The 27,792-nt window shown below is 39.7% G+C and overlaps 1 protein-coding gene and 1 long non-coding RNA gene across 8 annotated transcripts in view; one reads left to right on the plus strand and one right to left on the minus strand.

Moving 5' to 3' along the window:
• Positions 1-27,792, minus strand: part of APP (amyloid beta precursor protein) — a 254,045-nt gene that overhangs the window by 186,695 nt on the left and 39,558 nt on the right. For 6 of the 7 annotated variants that reach the window (XM_008514152.2, XM_008514150.2, XM_008514149.2 and 3 more), the window contains exon 2: positions 8,134-8,301. In XM_008514152.2, coding sequence (XP_008512374.1) covers positions 8,134-8,301 — 168 coding nt within the window. Of the gene's footprint in view, positions 1-8,112; positions 8,302-27,792 lie in introns of all 7 variants that reach the window. The other variant, XM_070597246.1, reaches the window with a different exon arrangement.
• On the plus strand, positions 212-27,705 carry LOC139079813 (uncharacterized). The gene is made up of 3 exons (XR_011533748.1): positions 212-322; positions 20,830-20,952; positions 27,022-27,705. It is a non-coding gene; the product is annotated as an uncharacterized lncRNA (long non-coding RNA).

The raw sequence follows: 27,792 nt of genomic DNA on the forward strand, positions 1-27,792 counted from the left end.
GTAAATACTGGTGGCATAGCTTACGGTATCACTGTAACATGCAGCTGCCACAGTATGACAACCGACAGGTGGGTGGTGTAGTTCCCTGACTGGGATGTGAACCCAGGCCATAGCGGTGAGAATGCTGAATCTTAACAACTAGACCACCAGGGCTGGCTTGGAGGCTAGCTACCACATAATGATTAGAATTTCTCACAATTCCGTGAGTCGACTGGGCAATTCTTCACATGGTGGTGTCAACCAGAGTACTGCAAGGAAGACTCCAACCTGGCTGTGCATACAGGGCTGGCAGCTGGTGCTGGCAGCTTGGCCGGAAGCTCAGGTATGACTATTGAGTGACAGCCTCCATTCTCTTCCACTTGGGCTTCTCCACAGGACTGCTCGGGTTTTCTCAGAGCCTGGGAGCCTCAGGTTTGTCTGACTTCCTACACAGCAGCTGCCTTCCCAGAGCACAAAAGGCCTTCTTGAGGCTTAGACGCAGAACTAGACCAGCGTCACTTCCATTCTACTCTACTGGTTAAAGCAAGTCTCAGGTCCAACCAAGATTCCGAGGGAGGGTAACTACCGGAAGGCATAACGCATCAACAGCAACAATGGAACACGGAAAGAACAATGTAGGGATTTGATTTGCTTAACGTTTTCAGGAAGTGTACTTAGTGATCATTTAGTATATCTAAAGTCGTGCTATATGTTTGTCCCTCTACCGCTCAGTGTGTATCATGGCATTCACATCTTAACTAGGTAAAAATAAACTGAGGCCAAATCTGGACTATGGGCCAACATTACCCCAACTCTTGCCTAAAAATCTCTCTAGAATTCTATCAGTGAGAAGAAACAGTCTCTGCAAAAGAAAACCACAAGCTCCATTCGAGGGTATGCTCTCTCAGTGCAGAGAAGAATGCAGAAACCCTGCCTATACTGCTCTAATCCCCATGCCAACAAGCCATCCACAAGCAGTTACTAAAATGACTACTAGCGTACTCTGGGTCAGAGCTAAGCGCTGGATAAAATGTGTTGTAAGGCGTGATCCTGAGAAACGAGAATTCTTAGCGACACCTTGGGCCTGTAATCCTTCTGCCCGCAGGAGCCACAGTAAATCCTACTCTAGCAAGACTTAGTCTTAGCTCAGACTGCAATAACAAATTACCATAGACTGGGAGGCTTAAACAACAGAAATTTGTCTTCTCACAATCCTGGAGGCTGTAAGTCCAAGATCAGGATGTCAGCATGATCAGGTTCTGGTGAGAGCTCTCTTCCTGGCTTGCAGATGACCACCTTCTCCCTGTGTCCTCACATGGCCTCTTTGAAAGAATGAACTCTCTGTAAGCTCTCCGGTGTCTCTTCTCATAAGGGCACTAATCCCATCACGAGGGCCCCACCCTCATGACCTCATCTAACCTTAATTACCTCTCAAAAGCCCCACCTCCAAATACCATCACGTCGGGGTTTAGGGCTTCAACACAGGAATTTGGGGAGGACACAAGCATTCAGTCCACAGCAGTCCTCAAAACATATTTGATGAAGAATGAAAGGAAATCCTCAAATGGTGCTGTGTTAATAAAAAAAAGAAAAATGCAAAGAAAGACAAGTATTTGAATGATGACTAGGCAGAAGCATAACTAATATGATTGCGGAAGAGAAGGGAATTTATGGGCACCAAGAATTTGGATGATTTGGGATAAAATGCAGATTATACAAATACTCAAGTTAAACCGTAAGTTTCAGCCTATGTTTCAAATCAAACTTTATAAGGGCTTAAACCAGGAACAAAGATAAAAGACTCAATTTTTACTTTTTCTCTCTAACCTTGCCCTTGACCAAGGATAGGACAGAAGAAATCACACGGCAAAAGAATGACAATATTCATAATAATAACAACAAAACAACCAATAACAAGGAATACAAATTGAGAGGAACATGACATTACAAAAGACAGGGACTAGATAAATTACCATCAAAATAATAACATTTGACACATATTAAGTTAAGCACCAACAGATACAATGTGCAGCTATAATACGAGGCAATCTTTTGGAAAAACAAATTTAACAAGTGTGTTACACTGGTTAGCAAAAGGTCAAAATGAGGTCACAGTCATGAGTTTAGCCGGCTTCCTTCTGTCCCAGGACCACAGGCTGCTAACAGCTGCCTCTCTGACTCAGCCAGCCTCTCTAAAACATCTGTGTTTTGGTTACAAGACGCAGTGAGTGAGCACATAAAGAAAAAAATTATTCATCACTATTGGGAGAAAAATAATCGGTAAATGAGAAGCACTGTACATGGTAACTAACAGTAATAATTTCTATATCAATTTTTTAAAAAGGACTTAGCACAATGATAGATCACAGAATATAGCGGATAAATATCTTCATGGCACTGAAAAAATATGCTTGTCAACCTGGAATGCTACACTGAAGCCATCGTTCAATAAGAAGAAAACTTGTGGAAATAACTAAGATGAGAGCCATCCAAAAAAAAAAGGTAGAATCTAAATAAATAATACTTATAGGAATAGAGATGCTTTAGTGAAAGGATTGGCTGTAAACGATGAATCCAGTTAAAGACAGAACCTACAACTATGAGAATTCTGGCAACAGAATAGACCGTAATATAACAATGTTGAAAATATATTTATATAACTTATAAAATCTGTGAGAAGGGGAGGTGGAAAAATTGTGAATATTATTTTCCTTGGCTTTCCTAGCAGGAAATTAATCAATACTGTCTAAATTAAAAACATGGAGTTAAAAAAAAATAAAGCAAAATAGACATTTTCCAACAACACACACATAAAATTCAGTTCTACAAATAAAAAGTACTCATTATTTATAATTATAAAAGAAAAATACCAGAATACCTACAAAGTGAGAAAAGGCAAGAAGACCCTAAAATATCAATAAGGAATGTTCTAGATAGTTCAAGATGCACCATTCAATAGAAAATGTCAAACACATAAGTTCTGCGTGAACATCACTCTGCTCCCCATACCTTTCCAAAAGCTGGTTTAGAGTCACGAAGCTCTATAAATTCCCTCAGCTACCCACTCTCCGAACTATAAAAATTTCTAATCCACTGAGTGTTTCTAAGTCCATTGTGTTGAGCTGTGGTCACTATCCTATGTCACCCCATGCCACTCTTCATCCCTTTTCTGGCTAGGGTCCCTCTCCCCAGACCACACGGCTCTGGTTAGCTGTCAAACAGGCCACACACCCTCATGGCCAAGGCCAGCCAGCCCCAGTACAGAGTCCTTGTGGATATGGTGACAGTCCAAAGGTAGATATGTGATCAAAAGCACAGCCAGCCAGAATCCCTCCTTGAAATTATAATGCACACTGGCAGGATGAAGCTGGGATGACATACTGCCATAGCTTCTGGCTGCCATCTTCCCTGGTCTCCTAGAGGAAGCCCATCTTAGCAGAAGAAAATGAGGTGAACAGATAGGCGAATGGCTAAGACCACAGCAGAGAAATTCCAGGAAGCATTGAGTCTCAGTTCCAATATCTGAGGGTCCAGTTCTGGATGCCTTTATTAAAATGCTGTAAGTTACTCGCACCCCAAGATCCTTCCTACTTGTGGGAGAAAATATTCTCCATGTGTAAGTTGTTTAGTGGGTTTCTGTCACCTGGCAAGAGAAACTGCCTAATTAACCAACCCCTACTACTATTTCCCATCTTTTCCTCTCCTTCACTTATGCCTTGGATCACATTTCTCCCTAGTTCTGACAGATACCAGAGCCTAGTTTTCTAATGACGGACACCTACCCTTCCCACAGTTTAGCTTGAGTTCCTTCCCTTTAAAAAACAAACACACAACAAAAAACAAAGCCTTTCTCTTTTCCTTGAATTGCCCTCAAGCTCTCTGCCTCTAGGTCTTTGCTCAAAAAGTCCACAGATGTCTTCACCATCCTTTCATGTTCTTCTTCCTGTAACCTACTGCAATTTGACTCCTATTCCATTGAAACTGCTATCCCAAAGATGAACAATGACCTTTTATTTGCCAAATTAGAAGAATGTTTTGTCAAGGTAGTTGGCACTTTGTTAATGTTCAATAAAAGTAAGCTGGCATTAGCAGCAGCAGCAGCAGCAGCAGCAGCATCGCCATGCACCATCATCACCAGCATCAGTTTTTATGTTGCTAAAGTTATTTTATAAGCCTTTGTTGGGGCCTAGGGTAGGCTACCCCAAACTATCCCACAATAGCATACTGATTATTTTGAAGTAAAGTTACTTGAGAAGCAGAAAGGGCATTCTGAGCCTCCTGTTTCTGTTCCTCCTGAAAGCAGGAAATAAATCTCTCATGTGAAAGGTGCTCTCCTGCATCCCAACCACCAGAGCTAGGAATTCAGGGCCGAGAAGCCACAGCAACAAACCTTGCTAATTTACCACCTCAAGTCTAAACTCTGCTTAAATTCCTATTTATATACCTCAAATCTAAGTTTCCTTGTCCTGCCATTCCTCACGAATATATTGTTTCTTTGTGCAAAAGATAAATATACTGACTGCTTTGTTCACTCTCTGAGCATCATTTCTTGAAGATCTCCAAGAAGTACGCATTAAACTGGGGTTTTCTCTTGTTAATCTGGTCTTGCGTCAATGTTATTATTAGTCCAGCCATAAGAACACAAGAAGGGAAGAAAGGGGATTTTCCCTTGCCCTGACACCTTTCTCTCCCCTTAGATTGACCTTTAACAATAGGTCCTGTCTTCTCATCACTGCATCCTTAGCACCCAAGATATATGTTTGAGGAAGGAAGAAAGAACCACTGGGCTCTAGGAAGGTGTTCATGTAATCATCTTGCACTAAATTTTTTCTTCTTCTTCTTCTTCTCCCCAAAGCCCCCCAGTACATAGTTGTATATTCTAGTTGCAGGTCCTTTCGGTTGTGCTGTGAGCACTAAAATATTTTTAACAAAAGATGTACTAAGAGAGTCCCAAACAAGACTTCTTCCCTGACTCCCAACCACCAGTAAAATTCCGGTGGAAGGTCTGGGGGCCCTCCTCACTTCTGCTTCCTTCTCCCACTTGCCACATCATGGGATCTAACACCCTTATAGGCCAGAGTCACGCGTGGCATGGAGCAGAGGGAGAGAGCAACACTGTTCAATGGAAATATAATACCTATGTAATTTTAAATTCCATAGTAGCCACATTAAAAAGTAAAAAGAAATAGGTGAAATTCATTTTAATGACATACATACTCACATTAGTAACATATACATGATGTTTAAAACAGTATATACAAAATATTATTTCAATATGAAATCAATATAAAAATTATTAACGTGATATTTTACATTCTTTTTTCATGTAAATCCTTGAAATATGGTACTTATCTTACAGCACACATTAATTTGGACTAGCCACACTGCAAGTGCTCAATACCCATATGTGGCTAGTGTGCCGGACAGACAGGAGTAGAGGCTCCAGCAGAGTAGGTCCCCAGGGAACCCAGAAGGTAGATATGAGGTCAAAGTGACAAAGCAAGAGGGGGACTTTATGAAATGCAAATCTACAGTCATTGTCTTTCTTTAAAAAAAAAAAAAACAAACACTTTCAATGACTTCCTGTTGTTATAGAATAATGACCAAATTTATTAAAAGGGCTCACAAGGCCTGATGGTCTGGGCTTTTCTGACTTCTCCAGTCCAGTGTTTTTCTAACCCATGTAAGACTCTGGCCTGTATGCATTATCTATAAGACTTCTGTGGATGGCGAGCTGAGACAGACAAATAATACCAGAATTGCTAGGGGTTTACTCTCTTCCCCTCCCACCTCATGGCCACCAACAATCTGGCAAAGTCTGGGACCTGGAAGAACCACTCTGTGGCTCAGCTCCAGGACAAAAACAGACTAAAACAGGAGGTGAAGCCACTCAGAAATTAGTGGGATCTCTAAGTGGAGTGGGAATAAGGGTTGTTCTCAGGGTCGAGAAAAGGAATTTTTTATAAGGTCATCATACAAATGCAAAAACATCTGCTTATTCATAAGTGAAACTAAGGGAGGAAAAACTTAGATGCAAACTATGATACACATATCACAATAGCCGCTTGACAGGGAAGGAGGACATGGTCAATATCATTAATGAACTAGGAGTTCTGGCCTTTTCCAAAAAATATTTTGTTTAATATTCAGAATGCGTAATCCGCATGCATATCCAGAAAAGTGAAATCCAGGTATCAAAAACCTATAAGTAGGCAGAGTTCAATTTTACTGAACTCATAACATATCTGCAGAATTGTACTAGAAGAGCTGTTTAGTACGATGTGAATATTATTTCCAAAATGCATCTTTTAGAAATGTCATAGCTGGGCAAAAGTAAGTTTATTATCAATCCTATTTAATAAGTGTTTTTAAATAAAAATATCACAGACAAATACTAGTGAATTCTACTTAAATATGAAGAATTTTTTCACAACGTGGTTCATACTCCTGCGAGATAAAAATATATCATGATAATGTGGTTGCCTTTTTGCTCCTCAAAACACAAAAGCCGATATTTAGAGATTGTCCTTTCTTAGAGTGCTACCCAAAAAAATATCATACATATGTGTGTATGTATATGTTTTATATAATATATAATTCATTAAATGCGAATTTTGGATTCAAAAAGGTTAAAGGAAATTTTCTAGTACATAAAAGATTACAACAAAGAAAATGATGCCAGGTTATCTGTCTTTTATACAGAGTGAGGAATTTTCACTTTACCAACAGGCATAAGACTAATTGCTTTAAACATTTTTAAAACACAAACAGCCACATATCCTGGAATAGATCACTGCCTAGAAGTGTGGATAAAATGTCTTGGACCCAGTTATTTTAAACTGAATTAATAAGGAAGAAATAATCTATGAAATAATAACATTTTTATGAAAATATAAAAAAAAAAGAAACAAGGAAAAAATGCACAAAGGATGACAATCTCTATAAATGGTGAGGGCATGATTTCCAGAATATAAAATTTAAAAAAGCAAAGTGCAGAACAGTGCTTACTGTAAGCTACACACTTTTTATAAGAAAAAGAAGAAAAGCAGGCCAGCCCTGGTGGCCTATGGGCTAAGTTCAGCACGCTCCAATTTGGCAGCCCAGGTTCACCCATTCAGATTCCAGGCGTGGACCTACACCACTCATCAGCCATGCTGTGGCGGCGACCCACATATACAGCAGAGAAAGACCAGCATGGACATTAGCTCAGGGCTAATCTTCCTCAAGTAAAAAATGAGGAAGACTGGCAACAGATGTTAGCTTAGGGCTAATCTTTCTCAGAAAAAAAAAAAAAGAAAAAATAACAGGTGTCCCTCTGCATCCATGAGTTCTGCATGTACAGAGTCAACCAACTCTGGATGGAAAGGTCTAGATGGTTGTGTCTGTAATGAACATGTGCAGACTACTTTTTCTTGTCATTATTCCCTAACGATACAGGATAACAACTATTTACATAGCATTTACATTGTATTAGGTATTATAAGTAATCTAGAGATGATTTAAAGTATAAAAGAGGAGGTGCATAGGTTATATGCAAACATTAGACCATTTCATATAAAGGACTTGAGCATGGGGGTCCTGGAACCAAACTCCCACGGATACCCATGGACAAATACCTTCTCTTTTGCAAGAAGGATAAATAAAGAACAATGGAAATGTTTATCAAGAGAAGACGGGTGACAAGTGAGATTTCTGAGTGCAACTTTTTACAAAGGTTCAATGTTTTAACAATTTAAATGTTTTACATTTTCAAAAACTAAAATTAATAAGGAGAGAAAAGCTAAAATTGAATACAAATAAATGAACTAATCTATATCAAACTGGTAACATAAATAGAAAAAATTAATTGTAGTCACTTTCAAACACAATACCTTGACCATACAGCCATGGTGAGATATAATCTAAAGATAAAAAGAAGCGCCAAGATTCCTTCAACTTAACCCAGTTGGTTTATTGACGGTTGGAATAAGACATCATAATTTTAAAAAACATTGTAGGGTAAAGCAAGCAAATATATTAATGGTATGGTGAAGCATTAGGGACCAAGATTTTCACTGCAAGAGATAAAATGGAAATGAATAAGCAGTTAAATTAAAAAAAATAAATAAATGCGTGTGATCCAACAGGAACCACCGGCCACCAGAGGGGACTTACTTCTTGGCAGTACTGCAGGATGCCCTCCTTGGTGCCAATGCAGGTCTTGGTCCCTGATGGATCTGACTCCCACTTCCCATTCTGCACATTCATGTGCATGTTCAGTTTGCCACAGAACATGGCGATCTGGGGTTCTGCAAGCAGGCCAGCATTGCCATCCGTGGGCACCTAAAAAAAGAAGTTTCGGTTAGTTATAGAAATCCATAGCGCTGAGGCAGAGATTGGGGGAAAGGCTGTAAAGAGGAACATGGCACAGAGCAAAACCCAAAATAGTTGTATTCCTGCTAATTCTCAATTATGAATTAGCCCTGCCTTCAGCATTCCTTTGAGTTAAATATTATGTATGCCACATACGTCTCCAACCACCCATAACACAGTATGTTTTTTCACACTGAAACGAAGAAATTAGTAATATTGAGAAGAACTTATTCATTGCAAAGCTTATACATTTCCCCATGGCAGATTTTGTAGTGCCTGCTGAAAGGTTCTGAAAATAAAATAAGATGCTTTTCTAAAATAAATATAATCGCTCTGGAGGAAACCACATTCTCATAATAACTCCATCTGACTCACACAAAGGACAACGCCAAGTTCCTGCATGATGACCAGGTCTGGGAGTGATGTTGTGTGTCACCTCCTAGGGCTGAGGGCACGATGCTAGTGTGCATTAGTTAGCAAGTGACTGCATTACGATTTTTTGAACAGAAAAATTACTGAAGAATTTACCAGGCACAAATGTGACTGAAATATGTTGTCTGTTCCACCAGTTTTTGCCAGAACATTCTCCAGTATCTCTCAGCTCTGAAGAGTATGGTAAGGGTGCTGGTGTCCCGTCTCCCCAACCACACTGCCAGGAGGCAACAAGGACTCACTCAGAGCCGAGCAGAGTCCGTGCCATGTAAGAAGCTCTCCATAGGTCTTAGCTATTCCCACCGCAGGCAATACACCATTCCATGAAAATAACTTTGACAAGGTGCCCTTCTGTATTTCCAAACCCTTCTGTGCACAGGTATTACCTTCACATCAATATTTTTAAAAGGGAAAATGGAAGTTCTGAAATACGTACACTACCTCACTGAAACAGGTTCTTTTATCTCAAAAAAGGAAAACAAAAAATCATCAAGAGATGAAAAATAAATCCAGAGGAGTAAAACTGTGATTGGAAACCAAGGAATCAAAAGACACATTAAGCAAAATAATTCCTCCCTTGTTAAATCCCAGCTGCTGAGGAAATCTGTGATATCGATGCCAAAAGTTCATTTCCAACAGAAGCTATTCACGCAGTCGAGAACTGGGTGATTCTATAATAACTTGTATCATTTCTAAAAAGTGTTCACAGCCGAAAAAACAACAAACACTAAAATTGCACTGAGACAGTTGAGTTAAAGAAATAGCTTCCTGACACTTCTTCCCACGGAAACATAAAAAATAGATCAAACATCTGTCCATTCTAGTCATATTCATATATATTTTGTCCAACCACAACAGTGGATTTATGTCCTTTAAAAACTAAAAAAAAATCTTGAGGCTGGCCCAGTGGCGTAGTAGTTTAGTTCATGCACTCTGAATGAGCAGCCCAGAGTTCACTGGTTCAGATCATAGGCACGACCTACACACCACTCATCAAGCCATGCTGTGGTGGCATCCCACATACAAAATAGAGGAAGACTGGCACAGATGTTAGCTCAGCGGCAATGTTCCTCACCAAAAAACAAAAAATTTTGCACTGAAGCCAGCTGAGACCTATCACAGAACTGGATGCAAAAGCTCCTGGCAAAATCTCTAAAACCCTGTCTCGAGTAACATTTCCTACATTTCTAGTTTGACTTTGTAAGGTATATTTAATTAACAAAATTCTACGTCTACACTGCCAGATGTAACAAACAGCAGCTGAGGCCACAGCATCAGATGGTCAGCAGGAACAGCTGGGACCCCTCAACTCCCCAGTTTGGGTCCCTTGCCACCTCCTACAACTTCCAAGCCAGAGACTGAGGGGCTCATTCTCCAATGGATGCAAAGAAGCAACCTGAGGGGAGTGCTCTATAAACATAAGTTTCACAGCTCTCCTGAGCAAGCAAGAGGAAATTCAATGCCTGGATCCTAAAAATCAGAATACAAATTTTGTCAATTTTATTGAAATAAGTAGTAAGATAATAACACTGCAAGGAAGTCAAATAATAATCTGATACCCACAGATAAGGCCCTATATTAGATGCGATGGAGGATATGAAATATATTTATTACATAAATATATAAATTTACTTATTTATAAAATATGGGCCATGCCTTCAAGGAATTTACAACCCAGTAATGGAATCACCATTGTATTCCCTACGGTACTTCATTCTGCTCAAACTCACTCTTGTCCTAGAGATTTCCAGTCTTAGCAGAATCCTGGCACTTTACCCCTAACAGAACAGAGTTATGATCTCTGTACCTCTGTTCCTTACAGTGTCTATTTCCTTGTCAATACAAATACCCTTTATTCCATATCCTCCCCTAAGGAACACTTAAATGCCAATTTCTCTCCCAGTGGTAGAGAGCCTCTAAGAAGGCCCCCAGGGATCCCAGCCTCCTGGGATTCACACTCTTGTCACTGTCAGCGCCATCCCATAATGTATCAGGGCTTGTAATATAGCCAAAAGGATAGGTAACTTCAAAGGCAAAGTCATAAATAGCACCACGGCTTTGTCCTTGCTCTCTGGGATCACTCCCTGTGGGCGAGGTCAGCTGCCATGTTGTGGGGATGCTAAAGCAGCCTTATGGAGAGGCCCCGATCCTGAGGAACCAGGTTTCCTGTCAACTGCATGGTGAAGGAGCCTGGAAACATCCTTGGAAGCCCTCAGAGACCTAGAGCCAAAACCACCCAGAAGACACTCCCAAATTCTTGACCAACAGAATCTGAGATAATAAATGTCTGCTGTTTTAAACCATTAAGTTTGGGGTAAACTGTTACACAGCAACAGATACCTAATACGCTCCTCCTTTTCTCCAGCTCCATAATACAGCCACAAATAGCCTTTGATCTCCTCAACTGAGAAAAGTAAATACATAAAAAATACTGCCCTCCATTGTATTATCCTCTAGAGCAGGGGGTCAGCAAATTTTTGCTGTCAAGGACCAGATGAATATTTGAGGTTTTATGAGCCAAACAGTCTCTGTTGTGACTACTCAGCTCTGCTGTAATGCAAAAGCAGCCTCAGACAACATGCAAAATGGATGTGGCTGTTTTACAATAAAATTTTATTTACAAAACGGGCAGTAAGCCAGATTTGGCCAGTGAGCCACGGTTTGCCTATCCCTGCTCTAGAGGAACTATCCTCTTCCCATTTCTGGCAACAAATTAAATCAATTAAATCAGCCAGTGATTTATTTATTTATCTTGAGGGTGGGGGGAATTCTATTTTTTTTTTTTTTTTTTTTTGGTGAGGAAGATGAGCCCTTAACTAACATCTATGTTGCCAATCTCCCTCTTTTTGCTTGAGGAAGATTGTCACTGAGCTAACATCTGTGCCATTTTTCCTCTATTTTATGTGGGGTGCCGCCACAGTGTGGCTTGATGAGCGATGCTAAGTCTGCACCTGGGATCCTAACCTGCGAACCCCAGGCAGCTGAAGCAGAGCACGCAAACCCAACCAGTACTGGCCCCAGCTGGTGAATTAATAAACACTCACTGATAACCACCTTCTCCCCTGCTTCTTAAGTCCCCTGTAATCTGGTTTCCATTCCCACCACTTGATTCAAACTGCTTTCTCAAAGGTTCCACATAACCTCCTGAGAAACTACATATGCTTTTTCTTCACTATCTGTGTCCCTCTTCAACTTTGCCATGCAGAATCTTCCTTGCAAGTCTTTTCCCTTGGCATCTGTCTTCTGTCGCAATGAACTATCCTGGCTCTCGTTACTTCTCTAACTACTAACTCACAATCCTTCTATTCCACAGCATAGGACATTCCTAAAAATGGGGCCATTGATTCCCATTTACCTACTTTAAAAAGTCTTGGTGTTCTCACTCTTTCAACCCTTAGCTGCAGAGAGGCAACTCCAAGATAACAACAACAATAATAAATGGCAGCAGCTAACATTTCTTTCTTCATTCCAAAGTTTGAGTATATAACACATGCTGGGCACTGATGTCATTTTGGGGACAAAGCAGTAAATCAGGCCAAGTCTTTGCCCTGACAGCAGGATGACCAATCATCCCAGTTGGCCTGGGACTGAGGGCTTTCCAGGATGTGAGCCCTTTAGTGCTAAAACTGGGAAAGTCCCTGGCAAGCTGAGAAACTGGTCACCCTACTGATCACCCTGCCTTTTTTGGATCACCTACCATTTAGGATCACCTAGGGTAGGTCACCCTACTCTAAATGCTTCTTCATTTTTTCCTATCTTGACTTCTTAATTTCTTTTTATTTCTTCTACTCTTCACTTTGTCATCCTTCCCTTTTCTTGACTTTACAGTTATTTTGATGCCATCTGTTTGTATGTTTGTATATCCAACTACCACATGGTGGTGGATCTTTCTCACATCTCTTTAATTAATTAATTAATTATTTTGAGGAAGATTAGCCCTGAGCTAATAGCTGTTGCCCATCCTCCTCTTTTTGCTGAGGAAGACTGGCCCTGAAGTAACATCCATGCCCATCTTCCTCCACTTTATATGTGGGATGCTTGCCACTTGCCAAGCAGTACATAGGTCCACACCGGGGATCCAAACCAGTGACCCCCCAGGCTACCAAAGTGGAACATGTGAACTTAACCACTGCACCACTGGGCCGGCCCTCAGATCTCTTTAAATGAATGATTATGGTCTATCATATTACTGGAAAACATGTTTAATTGCCTAATGATCTCTTAATAGGAGTTAATATGAGAATGCACATGCTTCAGTTCCTTTTGGATTTTCCACCAGATGAGATCCAATATTAACTCTAAAAAATAAGTATAGAGAGTCACAGTCAATAACAGGCCCCATTTTCTTAGAGTGGAGATTGTATAATAGTTCAAACTTTGACTCCTTAATAATTAGGGCAAATTATTATACTAGAAATTGTAAAATTGGCTGTATGTATACATCTGAGGCCCTTCACAAATAAATACTTAGATCACAAAACCACATCTCGGTAAAATTCTTTCCCAAACCAACACCAGGTGTGTACACAAAGATTGGAGCAAAGGGCTGGGAGACACAAACTGAACAAGAAGCTTTTCTAGTCTTACTGAAGCCCACCTGTAAATAATTTCACATTTTAAGTAACATATCCTGGCTCAGTTAATTAAAACAAGACAAACAACCTACAGGATCCTTACCTGCATCAAATAACCCATTTAAGAAACAAAACGTGGTTGCTAGCAGCAGCCCACTGACATTCAGCCAGAAGGAAACCATTACCAGCCAAGGTGGCCACACAGGAGATAATACTTAATCTTCCAAGGGCACCACAGGTTTACTCAAATCCCTTCTTCTGAATGAAGCGTCAAAGAAATGGCTTATTTTCAGGACCTGCTAACATGGACCCTCTTAAAACTGGAATCTTTGGGTCCTAGAGTAAGTTATTTGCTGCCAGCGAAAATGCATACTCTGCCCAAGTCATCCTAAAGATCATTAGCCCTAACTTTTTATAAATATTTCTCTTTTTAATAGAAAACACAAAAGCTTTAGTAGATGGGAAATATAACCACTTAAATAACTATTACATTTTGATTTTGTTTTCATCTTAACATGATCTAAGATAACTTAAGGTTACTTTGCAGAAATCCAAGACAACACCTAAAAGATTGGAAGCCTGGTATCGCTGGCCATTCATGGTCTGTGCATTTCTGCGAGACTAAAGATGAAGATAATTCTTGTAAATGGAATGACTTTCCACTGACATCATAAGATCAGAGATGTTTTCCCATGGGAAAACAGTGTTCAGTGACAATGAACAAAACAACTGGCTGAAACAATGGAGCATCCACACACTGTCTCAAAAGCTAGAGGCTATTTACAGAGCGCTCTGAGCTACAGACACCTAAACATGCTGCAAATCCTTTAGAAATGATCCTTTGCTGCCAGAAAAATATTTCAGGGTCTTAGCATACAAAGTAAAAGTGAAAATGGACTTTCCAAAGCAAGTTTGCTAGCAAACGGCTTTAAAAGGGCTTAAGGAGAAGTTAAAGTAAACAAATAGAAAAATATATACCTAATCTGGGCCAATCTTTGGAGGTGAACCTGGAGCCCTCCACCTAGAATCAATCCAGTTTACAAGTGCAAAACTGGCTTCTAGAACTTCCTAACAAGCTCTCCTGCTGTCTTTCAAACTGGGTGTTCCCTCTCCCCAAAAAGTTTCTCTCTATTATCATCAAGGAGATCAAAATTCCTTATAGAGCAGGCTTGGCAGGATTCCTCCCCACAGAGCCCCAGCTAAAGGGGAAAGGAACAAGGGACTCTCTGTTTTACTGGCTGAAAAGTCCTGCTTGGCAAGGCGAGGGCACAGATCCATAGCTTAGCTGCATCCGTGGATTTATGTAATTTGAAGGTTTGTGGCTAATGAAAACCATCTGGTTTCTGCATTGAAACGGACTTCTCACTGGTCTGAATAGCTGGTTTCACATAGTGGAGTAGTTGGTACTATTTAATCAGTTCCCAATTTCCTCAGGGTCAGATTCTTGTATAGTAAGTATCTTTTTAAAAGCACACAGTGATACTATTTCTATCACATCCGCGGTTTCCTCACGTAAATACAGTTTTCCCTTAACTTGGGCATAATTCAATTATGTCCCACAAAAATGCCTTTACTTTTAAAACATTCAAATTTTCCATTTTGAATGTAATTAACTGTTCTCCAAAATCATAACGTAGAGATTTGAGAGTGAACTCCTTTTAAAGGGGAATTAAATATATCGCTTAATGCTTAACATAAGCAAATTTTCATTCTCCAAAGGAAAAGACTATCTGTGAGGTTTTCCTTTAAATGCCCCCCCCCAAAAAATCATAAACAGAACCAGAACATCTGCAATTGCCCATTTTATCTCTAGCAGAGGAAAAGTGAAACTAAAATTAGAATCACAAAACTGGAAGAATCGGGAAAATCATTCACCCCAACTCTAAGCAGAAGGAAAAGGTTCTCATAAGGACTTGTCCAAGGCCACAGAATTACGAAGAAGCAGAGATGGGAGTTGGACCTACTCCATCAAGGCTTTCATCAATGTGACCAGGCCGACTCTCAAATTAAAACGGAAAATTGCAATTTTCGAAGGTTTTGCCCCGTGTGTGCCTGCATATATTTGTGGTGAGACAGAATGGAGAAGCTAATTAAAGCATACAGAAAAATGAAATGTGGTTCCTGAAACTGTACACGGCTTCAGTTTACCTGTGTGGAGAGGCGGCCACATTCCTCCCATCCACTCTTTGCCGTACAATTATTTCAGAGCTCGAGTTTCAGGCTAAAAATTTCCCACAAAAGTGAGCAAAGAGAGAAAAAACTCCTTTGAGAAAACTAATCCACGTATTTCACTGCTTGAAATTTGACACTCTTTTGGGGGCACTGTTGACCTGGCTTCAAATTACAAGTTATTGCTCCTGGATAAATACATGGCCTTTGTTGATAAAGTTAATTCGGATACTGACCCACAAAATGGAGGCCGCCCCAGTGGTGCAGCCCACATCACAAATCTAACTCTTAGTCAACCTGCACTGAACGGAAACCTTGACAGCTGTCAAGGAAACTTGACATACACCAGTCAGACTCCACCAATTCAGTTTTAGCTAGTTTACCTGATCCTGGAAAACAGGACCTCCTTGGCCTCATAAGGAAATCTCTGACCTCTTAGCCAACCACGCCCTGTTCCCATGTCACCTCTTCTACCGCTGTATACAACTCCTTCTTGCCCCAAACCCCTCAGGAACAGAGCTCCACTGATTGTGAGGCCCTGGACTCCCCCAATCCCTAGATTGTTATCCCTCGAATAAAGGACATCAAACTCATTGCTAAATTGTTTTAATTTTGCCATTGACAATAGCAAGCTTTTGTTTGTACTCAAAGGACAGATATTCTAAAGTGGACCCAAAAGTCCTTCCATCTCATAACCAGGCTGGTAAATAATTCTTGCTGCTGGTGCCCAGTAGGAAATCAAGTAGTTCTTACAATAGAAAGCTTTGTTATTCAACACCCACGAAATTTATTACGACGTCTAAAGCATGAAGATTAGGCAGGCCCAAGAAAGAGGGATGTCCACTGCCTAGAACAGACATAAAACCAGAATTTTAAAAAACAGAGCCTCATGTATGGCAAACACACTATTTGCCTAAAAAATAGTCTCCTATCCAATTAATGCCCGTTTAGTTTCTAAACAGTGAATGTTCTATATTTTAACTGCATGCATATAAATATATATATACTGTACCACGCGTAATTGTGTCTAATGTGCTCTTGCATTGGTAACAGTCAAATTCTTTTCAACATCATTTTGAGGAAGAAATAGTTTATCTCTTTAATTTTGTCTTTAATCATAAGTTTTACTGACGTGTCATATAGCTAATATACAAAAATATACAGTATCATGATCTTTATACTATTTGACTCTCTCAATATTGCTATTATCTTATCAGCCTTGACCTTGTGAACATGGAGATAGGAAAAGAACTAAGGCAAAAATCAAAGCATCTACTTAGGCCGTTCCCTTCATTACCTCATTTGACTCTTAAAAGAAACAAGATAAGTTACTTCCACATCTACTTAGATAATCAGAAGGGCTCAAAACTTGCCTAGGTGGCTGTTTACTCCATTGTCCATGTGTGCTTTTTTCATATTAAGCCAGCTGGCATTCCTGCTACTAGTTCTCAAGCTTTCTTATTTTTAAATCTTGAATATTATTTTCAAATAACTTTTTTCCCCCTATGGTAGTAGTATTTTGCAGTTCTTTGTTACTGGCTTAAAAAAAAATTAATTTTAGAGCAAGTAAAAGGGGGTGCAAATTGAGTTTAAATGTTTAATCTGCGCCAGCCCCAATGGCCTAGTGGTTAGGTTTGGCCTGCTCCACTTCAGCAGCCTGGGTTTGGTTCCCGGGCGCAGACCTACACCATGCCTCTGTTGGTGGCCATGTTGTGGTGGAGGCTCACATACAAAAAAATAAATAAATAAAACAGGGAAGACTGGCAACAGATGTTAGCTCAGAGCAAATCTTCCTCAGCAAAAAATAAAATAAAATAAATGTTTAATTTGCATTCCTTAAATTTAAATCACTAAATGTCAATATCTACTAACTTTTGGTAGCTTTCTGCCCCTAACATTCAAATGCAAAAGTTTCTCCTAAATTAGTTCTTTCCTTAAATCAGAAGCAGTCACCTGAATCTGCAAAGTAGGGGTCCAAAACCCCCAACATCCCAACTGTTAATGCATTTTCACCAACCATTACTTTACTTAAGCTGTATGTTCTAATTTTTCAACAGTGAGCATATACCTGCATATGTATATCCCAGTATACATACCTACTATGTGGCTATCTGTATAGTATGTACTGGTGGTGCAAGTGGTAGTAATATGCACACACACAGTTTACTGGGAGAGATCAATTAGACCAACTCTCAAATGGCAGTGCTTTGCTGAAATCTCATTCTAGAGTTACTGCATTTAAGTCATGTTGCTAACAAGCTGGAGGAGTTGGAAATTGGGCTCCTCAGAAATGTTGGTCTGAATGGCAGTCATTTTAAAGAAATTTGATGGCAACAAATGTACAGTTTTCCAGTATGATTTCCACTGTTCTGACAGCTAGGGCCGATTAGCATGTAGCACATAATGCAACACAGAAAAATCAAATTCTATTACTCCTCTCCATTGTAGATACAAGAGATATTCTATAGATGTTCAATTTCTGAAGTTTTACTGCTTTCTTTTAAATCTGGCCACGCTCAGCCAAGATCAGCTGACCCCATAGGCCTAAGAGCTATAATAAGTTATTATTTTAATTGAATTTTGGGGTGGGTTGTAGCTCTGCAGCATCATTGCAGCAAGAGAACTAATACAGGCATATATTTGATAGGAATAACTAAAATACTAAGTGATAGAATCAGGGCTCAAAATTATTTCAGAAGGTAGAAACTTTTTCTAATTGAATTTTTTAAGTACATACAAGCACGTGTATTTTGCCTGAAATAATTCTTTGAAGTAGTCAAGGACAGGAAAGGCATAGCTGGGTAGCAGCTCCATAAGAAAAAGTCCCAAAAGCTTTAAGCAATGAAAATGAAAGAAAATGAAAAGCTAATGCACTCTTATGCTTTACAAATACAGGGCCCCAGATGATCATGAGAAATCTTGCTGTGTCAAATCCCATCTAGAATGATGTATTCACATTTTTAGCTAAACACTAAAACGTTAAAGAAAGGCTACCTTGGAGGAAAACAAAATTTTATCAGGGTACTTTTAAGAAAACAGGAAAAAATAAGGGTGGAAGAAAACAACTGAAGGAAAAATCACAAGGAAGAGCCTATAAATATGACCAACAGTGATGGAGAGTGGTGTTGAAGGAACATCATCAGATGGTGTGCCCCTCATCAAGGGGCCACTTAAATGGATACCCGTCCATTACAGTTTCAGAAGAGGTCGCTGAAATGTGTGAGAAGTTAGATGAGGTTAACAGTTTTCAAAAGTTTGTAAGCAGTAGGACCTTGTGTTCAAATAAAATTTTGTGTGAAATCCTCACAGCTGGGCACTTAGCTCCTCGGAAGCTGGATTTCAGCCTCACACAGCTTCTGAAGCAATGGTCTCCCTGAAAATTTATTTTTCTACTCCCTTTTCTATTGTTAGCTTATGGGCCTTACTACTCTGCACCCTCAAAAGCCTTTGCTCTTTCGGTTCCTGCATTCTTGAAAACTCTGCTCCCTTACGTAGTTCTCCAGAAAATGACTATACTGTTGAGTACCCTGAACCTGGACTGTCTGGGAAAGGTGAGCAGTAGCTAGTTCAACTGAGGAGCTGAATATTTCATTTGATTTAACTGTAATTAATGTAAATTTCAATTACTCAATCCTACTACTGAGAAACTTTTAAGCATGTTTAGAACAACTTGGGTAAGCAAATCTGCTTTTTGACTGTAAATTTTATGAACTCTATGAAATTTTTCCAATGAAAATTCAGCGTCCCAATTGAGATTTTGATGACTTAGTATGAAAAATATGTTGCAAAATACCCCATAATAATTTTATATGCTGAAATAATAATTGTGTTAAATAAATTAATTCCAACTGTTTCTTTTTACTCTTTTTTAATATGTCTCCAGGAAAACTTTTAACTACATACGTGGCTTACATTTTATTTCCATTGAACAGTGCTGCCCTAAACATGCCAGACATAAGCCAGTACAAAATTTACAACACAATAATAAATTAAGTTCACGTCAACAAGTGGCCCGTTTGTCTTTTATTAATCTTATGGCATGCATATCGTGGTCTCATGGTCTTTTTTATCAATTCTTGGAAAGTGAGGATGTTATCTAGTTTAATTGGCATAGACCAGCACATTTATATCCAGAAACCTGATAAATATTTGATATTTAATATATTATATGAAGTAGGGATCAGATAAGAAAATGGCTCAGCTATGGTATATGATCAATACTCTCTTGGTTTTATCTCCTAGGACTGGAAGCGAAGGATTAGATCAGCGGGAAATTAGATGATGCTCCAAACACAGGCACTGAAGCTTTTAAGGAGATGGCAATCAATTGTTGTGATCTTTAAATCTGACTGATTTTGTGGACTTAACTACTTTTCCTTTCTCTTTATACCTCCGTAAATGACAACCTATTTAAATACACAGGCTTCATTTTTTTAATGAAATGTATTTTGTTTTCACTCGATATGTTTTTAAAAGGAAATATTTGAAATCTGAAAACAGTCTAATACTATTAAATAGGCCATCCTTCTGGCTCACATTTTACATGTGGCTGTGTGCATATAAAATCTTATTCTAATTACACTTCTCCCAGCCAAGGACATGCAAATTACATTAGCAAATACTCATGCTACTAAGATCACAGTCCACTAAGCAGTATGCGCTTGTTGAAATCCATGTAACACAAGCAATGAGGGTTCTTGCCACACATAGGCTTGGCCCAGCCCTCTGGTGTGCACAAAAGAAGGTGGGGTGACAAATGGGGACGCGCGGAGTTCCGGAATGTTGGGTCAAGCACTCCGTCACTTGATACCACACATTGAGATCATACCAGACTTCACCCATGTGGCACGAAACAAATCCCAGAGTTACAGCCTCAACATCACCTGGGTTTAGCACATAGACAGAGCCAAGCAAGTGGAAGAGGAATGAGTTCTAGATAAAACTTATTTTGTTTGCCTTGGAAAATATTATCCCCATGTAATTTGCAAGCTAACTCATTATGACCGTTCGCTGGGTCGTTTCTCTTCGGAACATGAGGCTTTGCATTTTGCCAGGATATTTGTGGTACCCTACTCATCACTAGGCAGATGCACGTATCTTTTATGCAATGTCATAAAAGATATGCAATGTCATTCAGCACTATATACTAATGACACAGCTCTAAAATAGACTTTTATCAACAGCACTTTAGCCATAGCACTACAATAGATTTTCTAGAGTGTAAGGCTTTTGCTAATATTCCTAGGGTATAAATAAGTGCAAATTTAAAAGGTTTTTAGTTCTTACTTTTTTCTCTTTATTTCTTCTCATTTACCCACTGCAGCGTTGGCCCATTCAGAATGTATAGCAGAGAAGAAATAGAGCACTAAGGGATCGTTAGAGAACAAGAAGTCTTTGAACAAGCTGCAAGTGGGGAAAAAAAATGGAAAACAAGCTTCCAGAAGAGGTAATGGGTTTGTAAATGGAGCCAGTTTATCATTTAATTAGAACACACTTCTGTCCAAGAGTCCATACTACTTGGACAAGGGGGAAAAAAGGGTGTATTTGTCTGCCCTTTGTCAGCCCAGAAATTCATTCCTATTTCCCTAACAGCCTCTACCTGGTCTCAGGCCTCAGGCCACTGTGAAATCAATGTAGGGGGAGAGACAATTAGGACTAGAATGGGGAGAGGTGGTTAACGGGATTCCTAGTCTTGGACTCAGTGAGGGAGTCAGCACCCATATCAAGGCCTGGTACATTCCAGAATGTCTATATCCTTTCATATCTTTATAATTTCTAGTACCAAAATGGTACAAAAATACTAGCAAGGTTGAAAAGCCTTACAAAGATGCTCTTTTTCCAGGTAAGTGAAGATATAATACTGTCCTTCAGTGCATATTAAAATCTCAGAGCAGCTCTCAGGGGGATGAGGGACGCACACATCAACCTCAGAACCCTAATAAACTCTCCCCAGGAAGTCATTGCCCTCTGACTTCCTACCAGCCTGAGGCAGACAGTTCAGAACACTCTGAGAGTCAGTTGGCATGTCATTATCAGTGCCAAATTTAAGGCACCTGTATGTTTTAGCATGGGCCCATGAACTTGTGTTTTATAAAATGGTACCAACCAGTCCTCGCCATTAATAGATGGCTTCCAGTCAACAGTATGAGGAAGATCATAAGCGAAGAATGATAATTAACAAACTTTATGAAAAAGTTTCTGAAAAGTCTTTAAAGCTAGTCATATTAGAGGAGATCAGGTGAATGGGAAGGGGGAAAAGAGGGAATAAAAGAATTTACTCCATGAAAAGTAATTGAGACAGAGGCAGATATTTACCATTTACATCTGTTCTTATCTCTTCATACATACACATGTCCACATTTATGTATATAGTGAAAAGCCACCTAGATTCTGTTGGAATAAGAAAAAGTATAAATAAGTACATTATATGGGAGAAGAGTTCAAATATCTATAAGTCAAGTGGCATCAAAGAATTCATGGTCTTAGAACTTCACTTCTCTATTTTTAGAATATTTACGAACTATTTCAGGAAGAGAACAAGAGGTACTTTGTTTTTGATAAGCAGAAAGGATTATTTACATTATATCTGTTCAAAGTTCCATAATATTTAATTATCTACCTTTCTTGGCCTGCATTAAACACTCACACAATCGTGTTTTTATAACTAGCACTTCCGGTAAAGGTGAAAACTGCTTTGCAAACATAATAGAAATTCAGAGAGAGTATTAAGTTGATGTGAGAAATCTACACTAACTTTCAAACAGCATTCCTGTTCACTGTTCAAACTGTATTCTGTTAACGTATCAATTTTAGTGTAAGCCAAGATTATGTCTCCTCTTCCAGCGTTACAACACTGAAGAACACTCCAGGTTCAAGTTTCAGGCTATTTGCTTGATAAGCACGGATAGATTATCCTTCTTAAATAAGGCCCCAAGGCACTTCTCAAAGAAGCTTTCCCTCTCTACAGCCCTAAGACTCACAATAAGAATTTTTCAAATTGCCTTTCCTATCAGAAGGAAGACTATTAGGAACTACAATACTAGGAGAAAATAATTCTGAAGGGGAGGTAAAAATGAAGACTCTCTCTCTCTTTTCTTGGCTACAAAAATATATTGTTGCAGAAACAATAGAAGACCAAGAAGTAAAAATTACTCTTCTGCTTACTTCTAATGCCAGTGTTAATGACACAACAACTGAGTCTTAGCTTCTTTATCTCTAAGTGAGGATAGAACCAAACTGGTGTTTGGGGGCCCACATATGACCTACATGAAGGCAATTTCAAAGCGACAATGGTAGAAGAATGTGGGGGGCTACCACTATGAGGATGCAGCTGATGGGACCACCTGTAAGTGTTCATCTAAGCTTTATCTGTTACAGTAGAAGAGGATAATGTCTAAACATTTCAAGTGTGTGGAACAAGCATTCCTAGTCCCTTTTTTATGTAAATGCAAACAAGATGAGAGTTATTACTTCACTGTTTGCCCAAGATCCTCCTTACTCTTCACCAGTCAGCTCTCTCTCCCACATACAAGCACTCAATAAATATTTATGGAAAGCATTAAGGAATGCCTGGCATGAAAAATAACAAGTATAATAAACTAGAATGTAGAAAACGTAATTATTGATAAAGGCGTGGAACAATAATTCCAATGTAGATACCTATGAGACTTTTGATGGTGGCACGAGGAGAGTCATTTCCTAATATGGAGAACAGAAAGGGCAGCACCCGAGCCCTTATCTTTACCAACTCCCAAACATCAGCTACAGTTCAACTTGTTCACAAACCTCAGCCTCCTCTTAGAATAAAAACAAAAGGGCACAAAAAGCAAGGTGGCTTATGATCTATGTGGCTCAATCAGCTTCCATGTTAATTTCCTGACTCTTTGCTAACACATTCCTGAGCAGAGCATCATTCTGTAATTCAAGCAGAGTCAAAAAAAAATCAGATTATCCGACTAGACTCCTAGAACTGCACAAACAGTGTAGGCAGCCAGACTCCTTTAATAAGGCATCCAATCAACCATTTAAAAAATTCCTGCAGCTAAAAGCCCTCAGCAGCAGGGAACAGATTCTCAGAGATTTCAGTGTAACCTAACACCTAAAGTGAAGGCTAGTGTAAAAAAAATACACCTGAAAATACTATGGAGAAGAGACAGAAACTGATTGTTGAACAGCTAAGCCAAACAGCATATGCCGATAGTTATCAAATACTTGTCCTTCCCACTTCAAACAGACAAGGTTTCAGAGCTGTTTGATTCCTGGGTTAAGTTTCAGCAAAGCTCTGGCTTAATGCCTAATAGTAAGATAAACATTTCCCAAGTACCGAACACATTCAAGGCTGGGGGTCGTGGGGTGACCTGAACATCCTTGACTTCAACGGACATATAGTGGTGGAGACAAAAATGAGGTGGCCCCACTCACTAATAAAAGGTGCTGAGTGATAAAGCAGACTGGTTTGACCTGGAGGAGGCTGGAGGCTGGAGTGTGCGCTAGGCAGACCGAAGACTGGAGCAGAGAATGGACATTGGATGAGTGTGGGAAGAGGCGGGGTGAAAGGCAGGATAGGGTTAGGTGTGAATGACCTTGAATTTGTAATATACGTCTGAAGACACAGGGAGTAACTGCCGCAGTTCAAAGAGAGCAAGAGCCGAAACTCATCTGTGCATGAGGGGGATGCATGGGTGCACGACTCTTTCATGGGTCCCTTCCTCACTAAGAATATATTAAAAGTTACATTTTAGGGCTGAGTTGATATAAAGATGACTGTAATTCAAGCTGGATTCATTATTATATATTGTTATGGCTGATTTTTTTCTTCTGATTTCAAAAGAAATTAAGATTGAAACATTTTCATGGGCTCCTAAAGGTATCATAGTATCATAAGCCAAGGCACTGTGCCTACTATGCATAATATAGAAGTTGGCCCTGGGGCGTAGAGAAAAGGGAGAAGTGCACAGCCAAGACCAGAGCATGAGCTAAAGCACCAGAATCAGAACAAGAGCAGTGAGGGAGAACATGGAAGTGGAGGTGGAGAAGATTCTGAGGCTTGTAAATTTCAAGGATGAGACCACACGGGGTGGTGGTGGCAGCGGGATATGAGTTTGCAACGCCTTCTCGGCTAGCAACAATAGTTGTCTTGCTAGAGAAGTGAGTTTGTCCCAAAGGGGTGGAAGAAAGAAGGAAACAAGTGGTACTAGTCACTACTTCCCTGATTTATTAGTCAACATCCTGTTCCACCACTATCGTTATGCACCCCAGATCACACCCAGGAGTTCTCAAAGTCAATCTGGTAGATCAATCCATTTACATTTCATTGCCTTGAGTGATGGGAAATTATTTTAATTTTGAAAACGAGCAGATGTTTAACAGAGCTGTGCAGGGCTGCCATTCTGCCTTTGCACACTGTTCCCATGTAACCTGGGGAAAGAATGATCTGGAATCTTGCATTGCTAATCCGATCCTGATCTGCAGGGATGTCTTACTGATATGTCTACAGAGAAATAAACCCTAAAATAGAGATAGAACATGTACTACAATCTTTATCCTCCCTTGAGGAAGAGAGGCATGATGTTGTGTTGGAATTTAAGTTCTACCAAGAAAGCTAACCACGGAGTGATTACGTAAGCAAAGTGTTTTAAACAAACTTGTTCAAATAAACCAAGAGAAGTACACAGCTGTGATCACACAGACACACACATGCAAAAGACAGTATGTGGATTCAGGCTTCCTACCTTACTGCAAGTGCTCATGGTATACAACCCTAAGCAGTAAGAATTTTAAGTAACTGGAATGGAGGTACCTTTTCAGATTTGCTCAAAGGTGTTTTATAGGCATAGCATTTTTCTAAAGAGGGAATGATGTGGGCGTACACCTAACACTAAACTATTCTGGCCTAACCAATGAAGGTAAACTCTCAAATGTCCACATGCTCTCACTTTCTTTTATAAGCATGGCAGATCTTTAGTAAAGAGCTGCTTTACCCTGGCACTAGTCTTGCCTGTGATGTTTAGCTATGCAGTGATTATCCACCAGGGAAAGCTTGTTAACCCACATGGATCACAAGCCACCTTGCTTTTTCTTTTTTTTTTTTTTTGAGGAAGATTAGCCCTGAGCCCTGAGCTAACATCTGCTGCCAATCCTCCTCTTTTTGCTGAGGAAGACTGGCCCTGGGCTAACATCTGTGCCCATCTTCCTCTACTTTTATATGTGGGATGCCTGCCACAGCATGGCTTGTTAAGCAGAGCCATGTCGGCACCCAGGATCCAAACCAGCGAACCTCAGGCAGCCATAGCCGACTGTGTGAACTTAACAGCTGTGTCACCGGGCCGGCCCCCACCTTGCTTTTTGAGCACCATGAATTGTTTTTAGGTGGAGGCTCAAGGTTCTTGGGAAAGTTGACTGTCACAACTTGGGTGGTGCTATTGGTAGGTGGAGGCGAGGGATGTTACTAAATATCCTACGATGCACAGGACGGCCTCACACCCAATCAAGAATTATCTGGCTCAAAATGTCAATAGTGCCTAGGCTGAAAGCTCTGACCTAAGCTTTTTCCTTAAGGGGAAAGAGTTACATCTTACTTATTTCTATATTTCTAGGAAAATATTCAGAAGAATATTGGCACTCAAATATTGGTTGAACCAAATAGATATCCTTCCAGAACACACTGAAATAATCTAGCAGAAATAATGTAAACAGCGTAACTACGTAAATCTGACAAAATACAGCTTGCCTTCCACAGATGCAAAAATATATACATCTATGTTAATTTTTAAAGGTACTTGGGATATCAAAAGTTATTAAACATTAAGCAGAATAACCCCTCCGCTCAAGACTGGCCTATAATTATTTTGTATACAATAATAAAAAATGACTTTATTGTATTAACTTCCTGTGGGTAGATCTACAACAGTAATCTATCAGTTAAGAAGTCTTGAGGATTAATTATCCAACCTACACACACACACACACACACACACACACAAAGGGGTGGTAACTACTTCTGAGCAAAATTCACACAAAAGCAGGATCACATACTCATAATTAGGGTTTCAAGACTAAGCAATCTGGCCAGATCATCTCTCTGGGTAAAGACTTTCTAATTCTAGCCAGTGACTTCATAATGAACAAGTTAGAGAAAGGGAGAGTAAGATAAACCACTGGAATCTCTTTGAATAATTAACTCTACTAGAATAACAAGTGTATGCCAACAGGTCACATAAATCAAAAACTCTATGTAAAGACATGACAAAAAAATTCGTTTCCAGAAACTTCTTTATGTCCTGTACCTGCCACTATGAACCTGGTCTAATCCATCACTTCCTGGAGCTCTAGAGACCTCAGTGGACTTACAGCTGGTTCAGGGTACCTGTAGGGGAAACTGGCTGAGGGAACCCCCACCTGAAGGTACCAATATGAACCTCGGAATCAAAAGGAAAAAGTCAAGTTCTGTGTTTAGCATTTACCAGCTGTTTGGGGGAATTTCTTAACTAACTCTTGATTTCTTTTCTCCCTATAGTGGATATATTAACACTTCACCTCACAAGTTACGATGAGGATTAAAATTCAATAATATACATAAAATGGATAGTAAGCAATTTGTTTTAAGAGCTAGCTATATTGACTCAGGTTCTATGTAGCAAGAAGAAAGAAAAGAAGTAATTCCAGAATGAGAAACTTCTCGAGACATCTGGAGACTGAACTAACGAATACAGAGCACTTGAAATCTCCTGAGAGTCCCTTCAAAGATGTCTGCTGTTTATTCAGGAGTCCTGAGAGAGGATTTTCTGCTCTAAAGCAGATGCTGACTACATAACCAGATATGATATACTGGTTTAAAGAATGCCTTAGGCCACTTGAAATAGAGAATCTTTCCTCATTTACCTGCCAGATGTCTGCCTGCGGACTAGGAATGACACTGTAACCCAGTCTCAGCCGCCACCTGTAAGCTCAACGTGGCAGACCTGACTCACCAAATCTTCACAGTATTTTTAAACCATCTACGATATTTTAATTCACACAGCTTAATGGCAATTGTAGCTCTTTTCACAATGTCTAATACAAGGTTCATGAAGTCCACTCTGACAGTTTACTATGAGCGAATCACAACTCTAAACAGTGAAGGAGCTGGAGCAAATTTCAAGACGTTAAGAAATTTTGGTTTATTTGTTTAGCCACAGTATTAAATTCATTTTTCTTTTAAGATTTTATTTTTCCTTTTTCTCCCCAAAGCCCCCTGATACATGGCTGTGTATTTTTAGTTGTGGGTCCTTCTAGTTGTGGCATGTGG

Source organism: Equus przewalskii, chromosome 27 (assembly GCF_037783145.1).
Source record: "Equus przewalskii isolate Varuska chromosome 27, EquPr2, whole genome shotgun sequence".
Classification (NCBI taxonomy): Eukaryota; Metazoa; Chordata; class Mammalia; order Perissodactyla; family Equidae; genus Equus; species Equus przewalskii.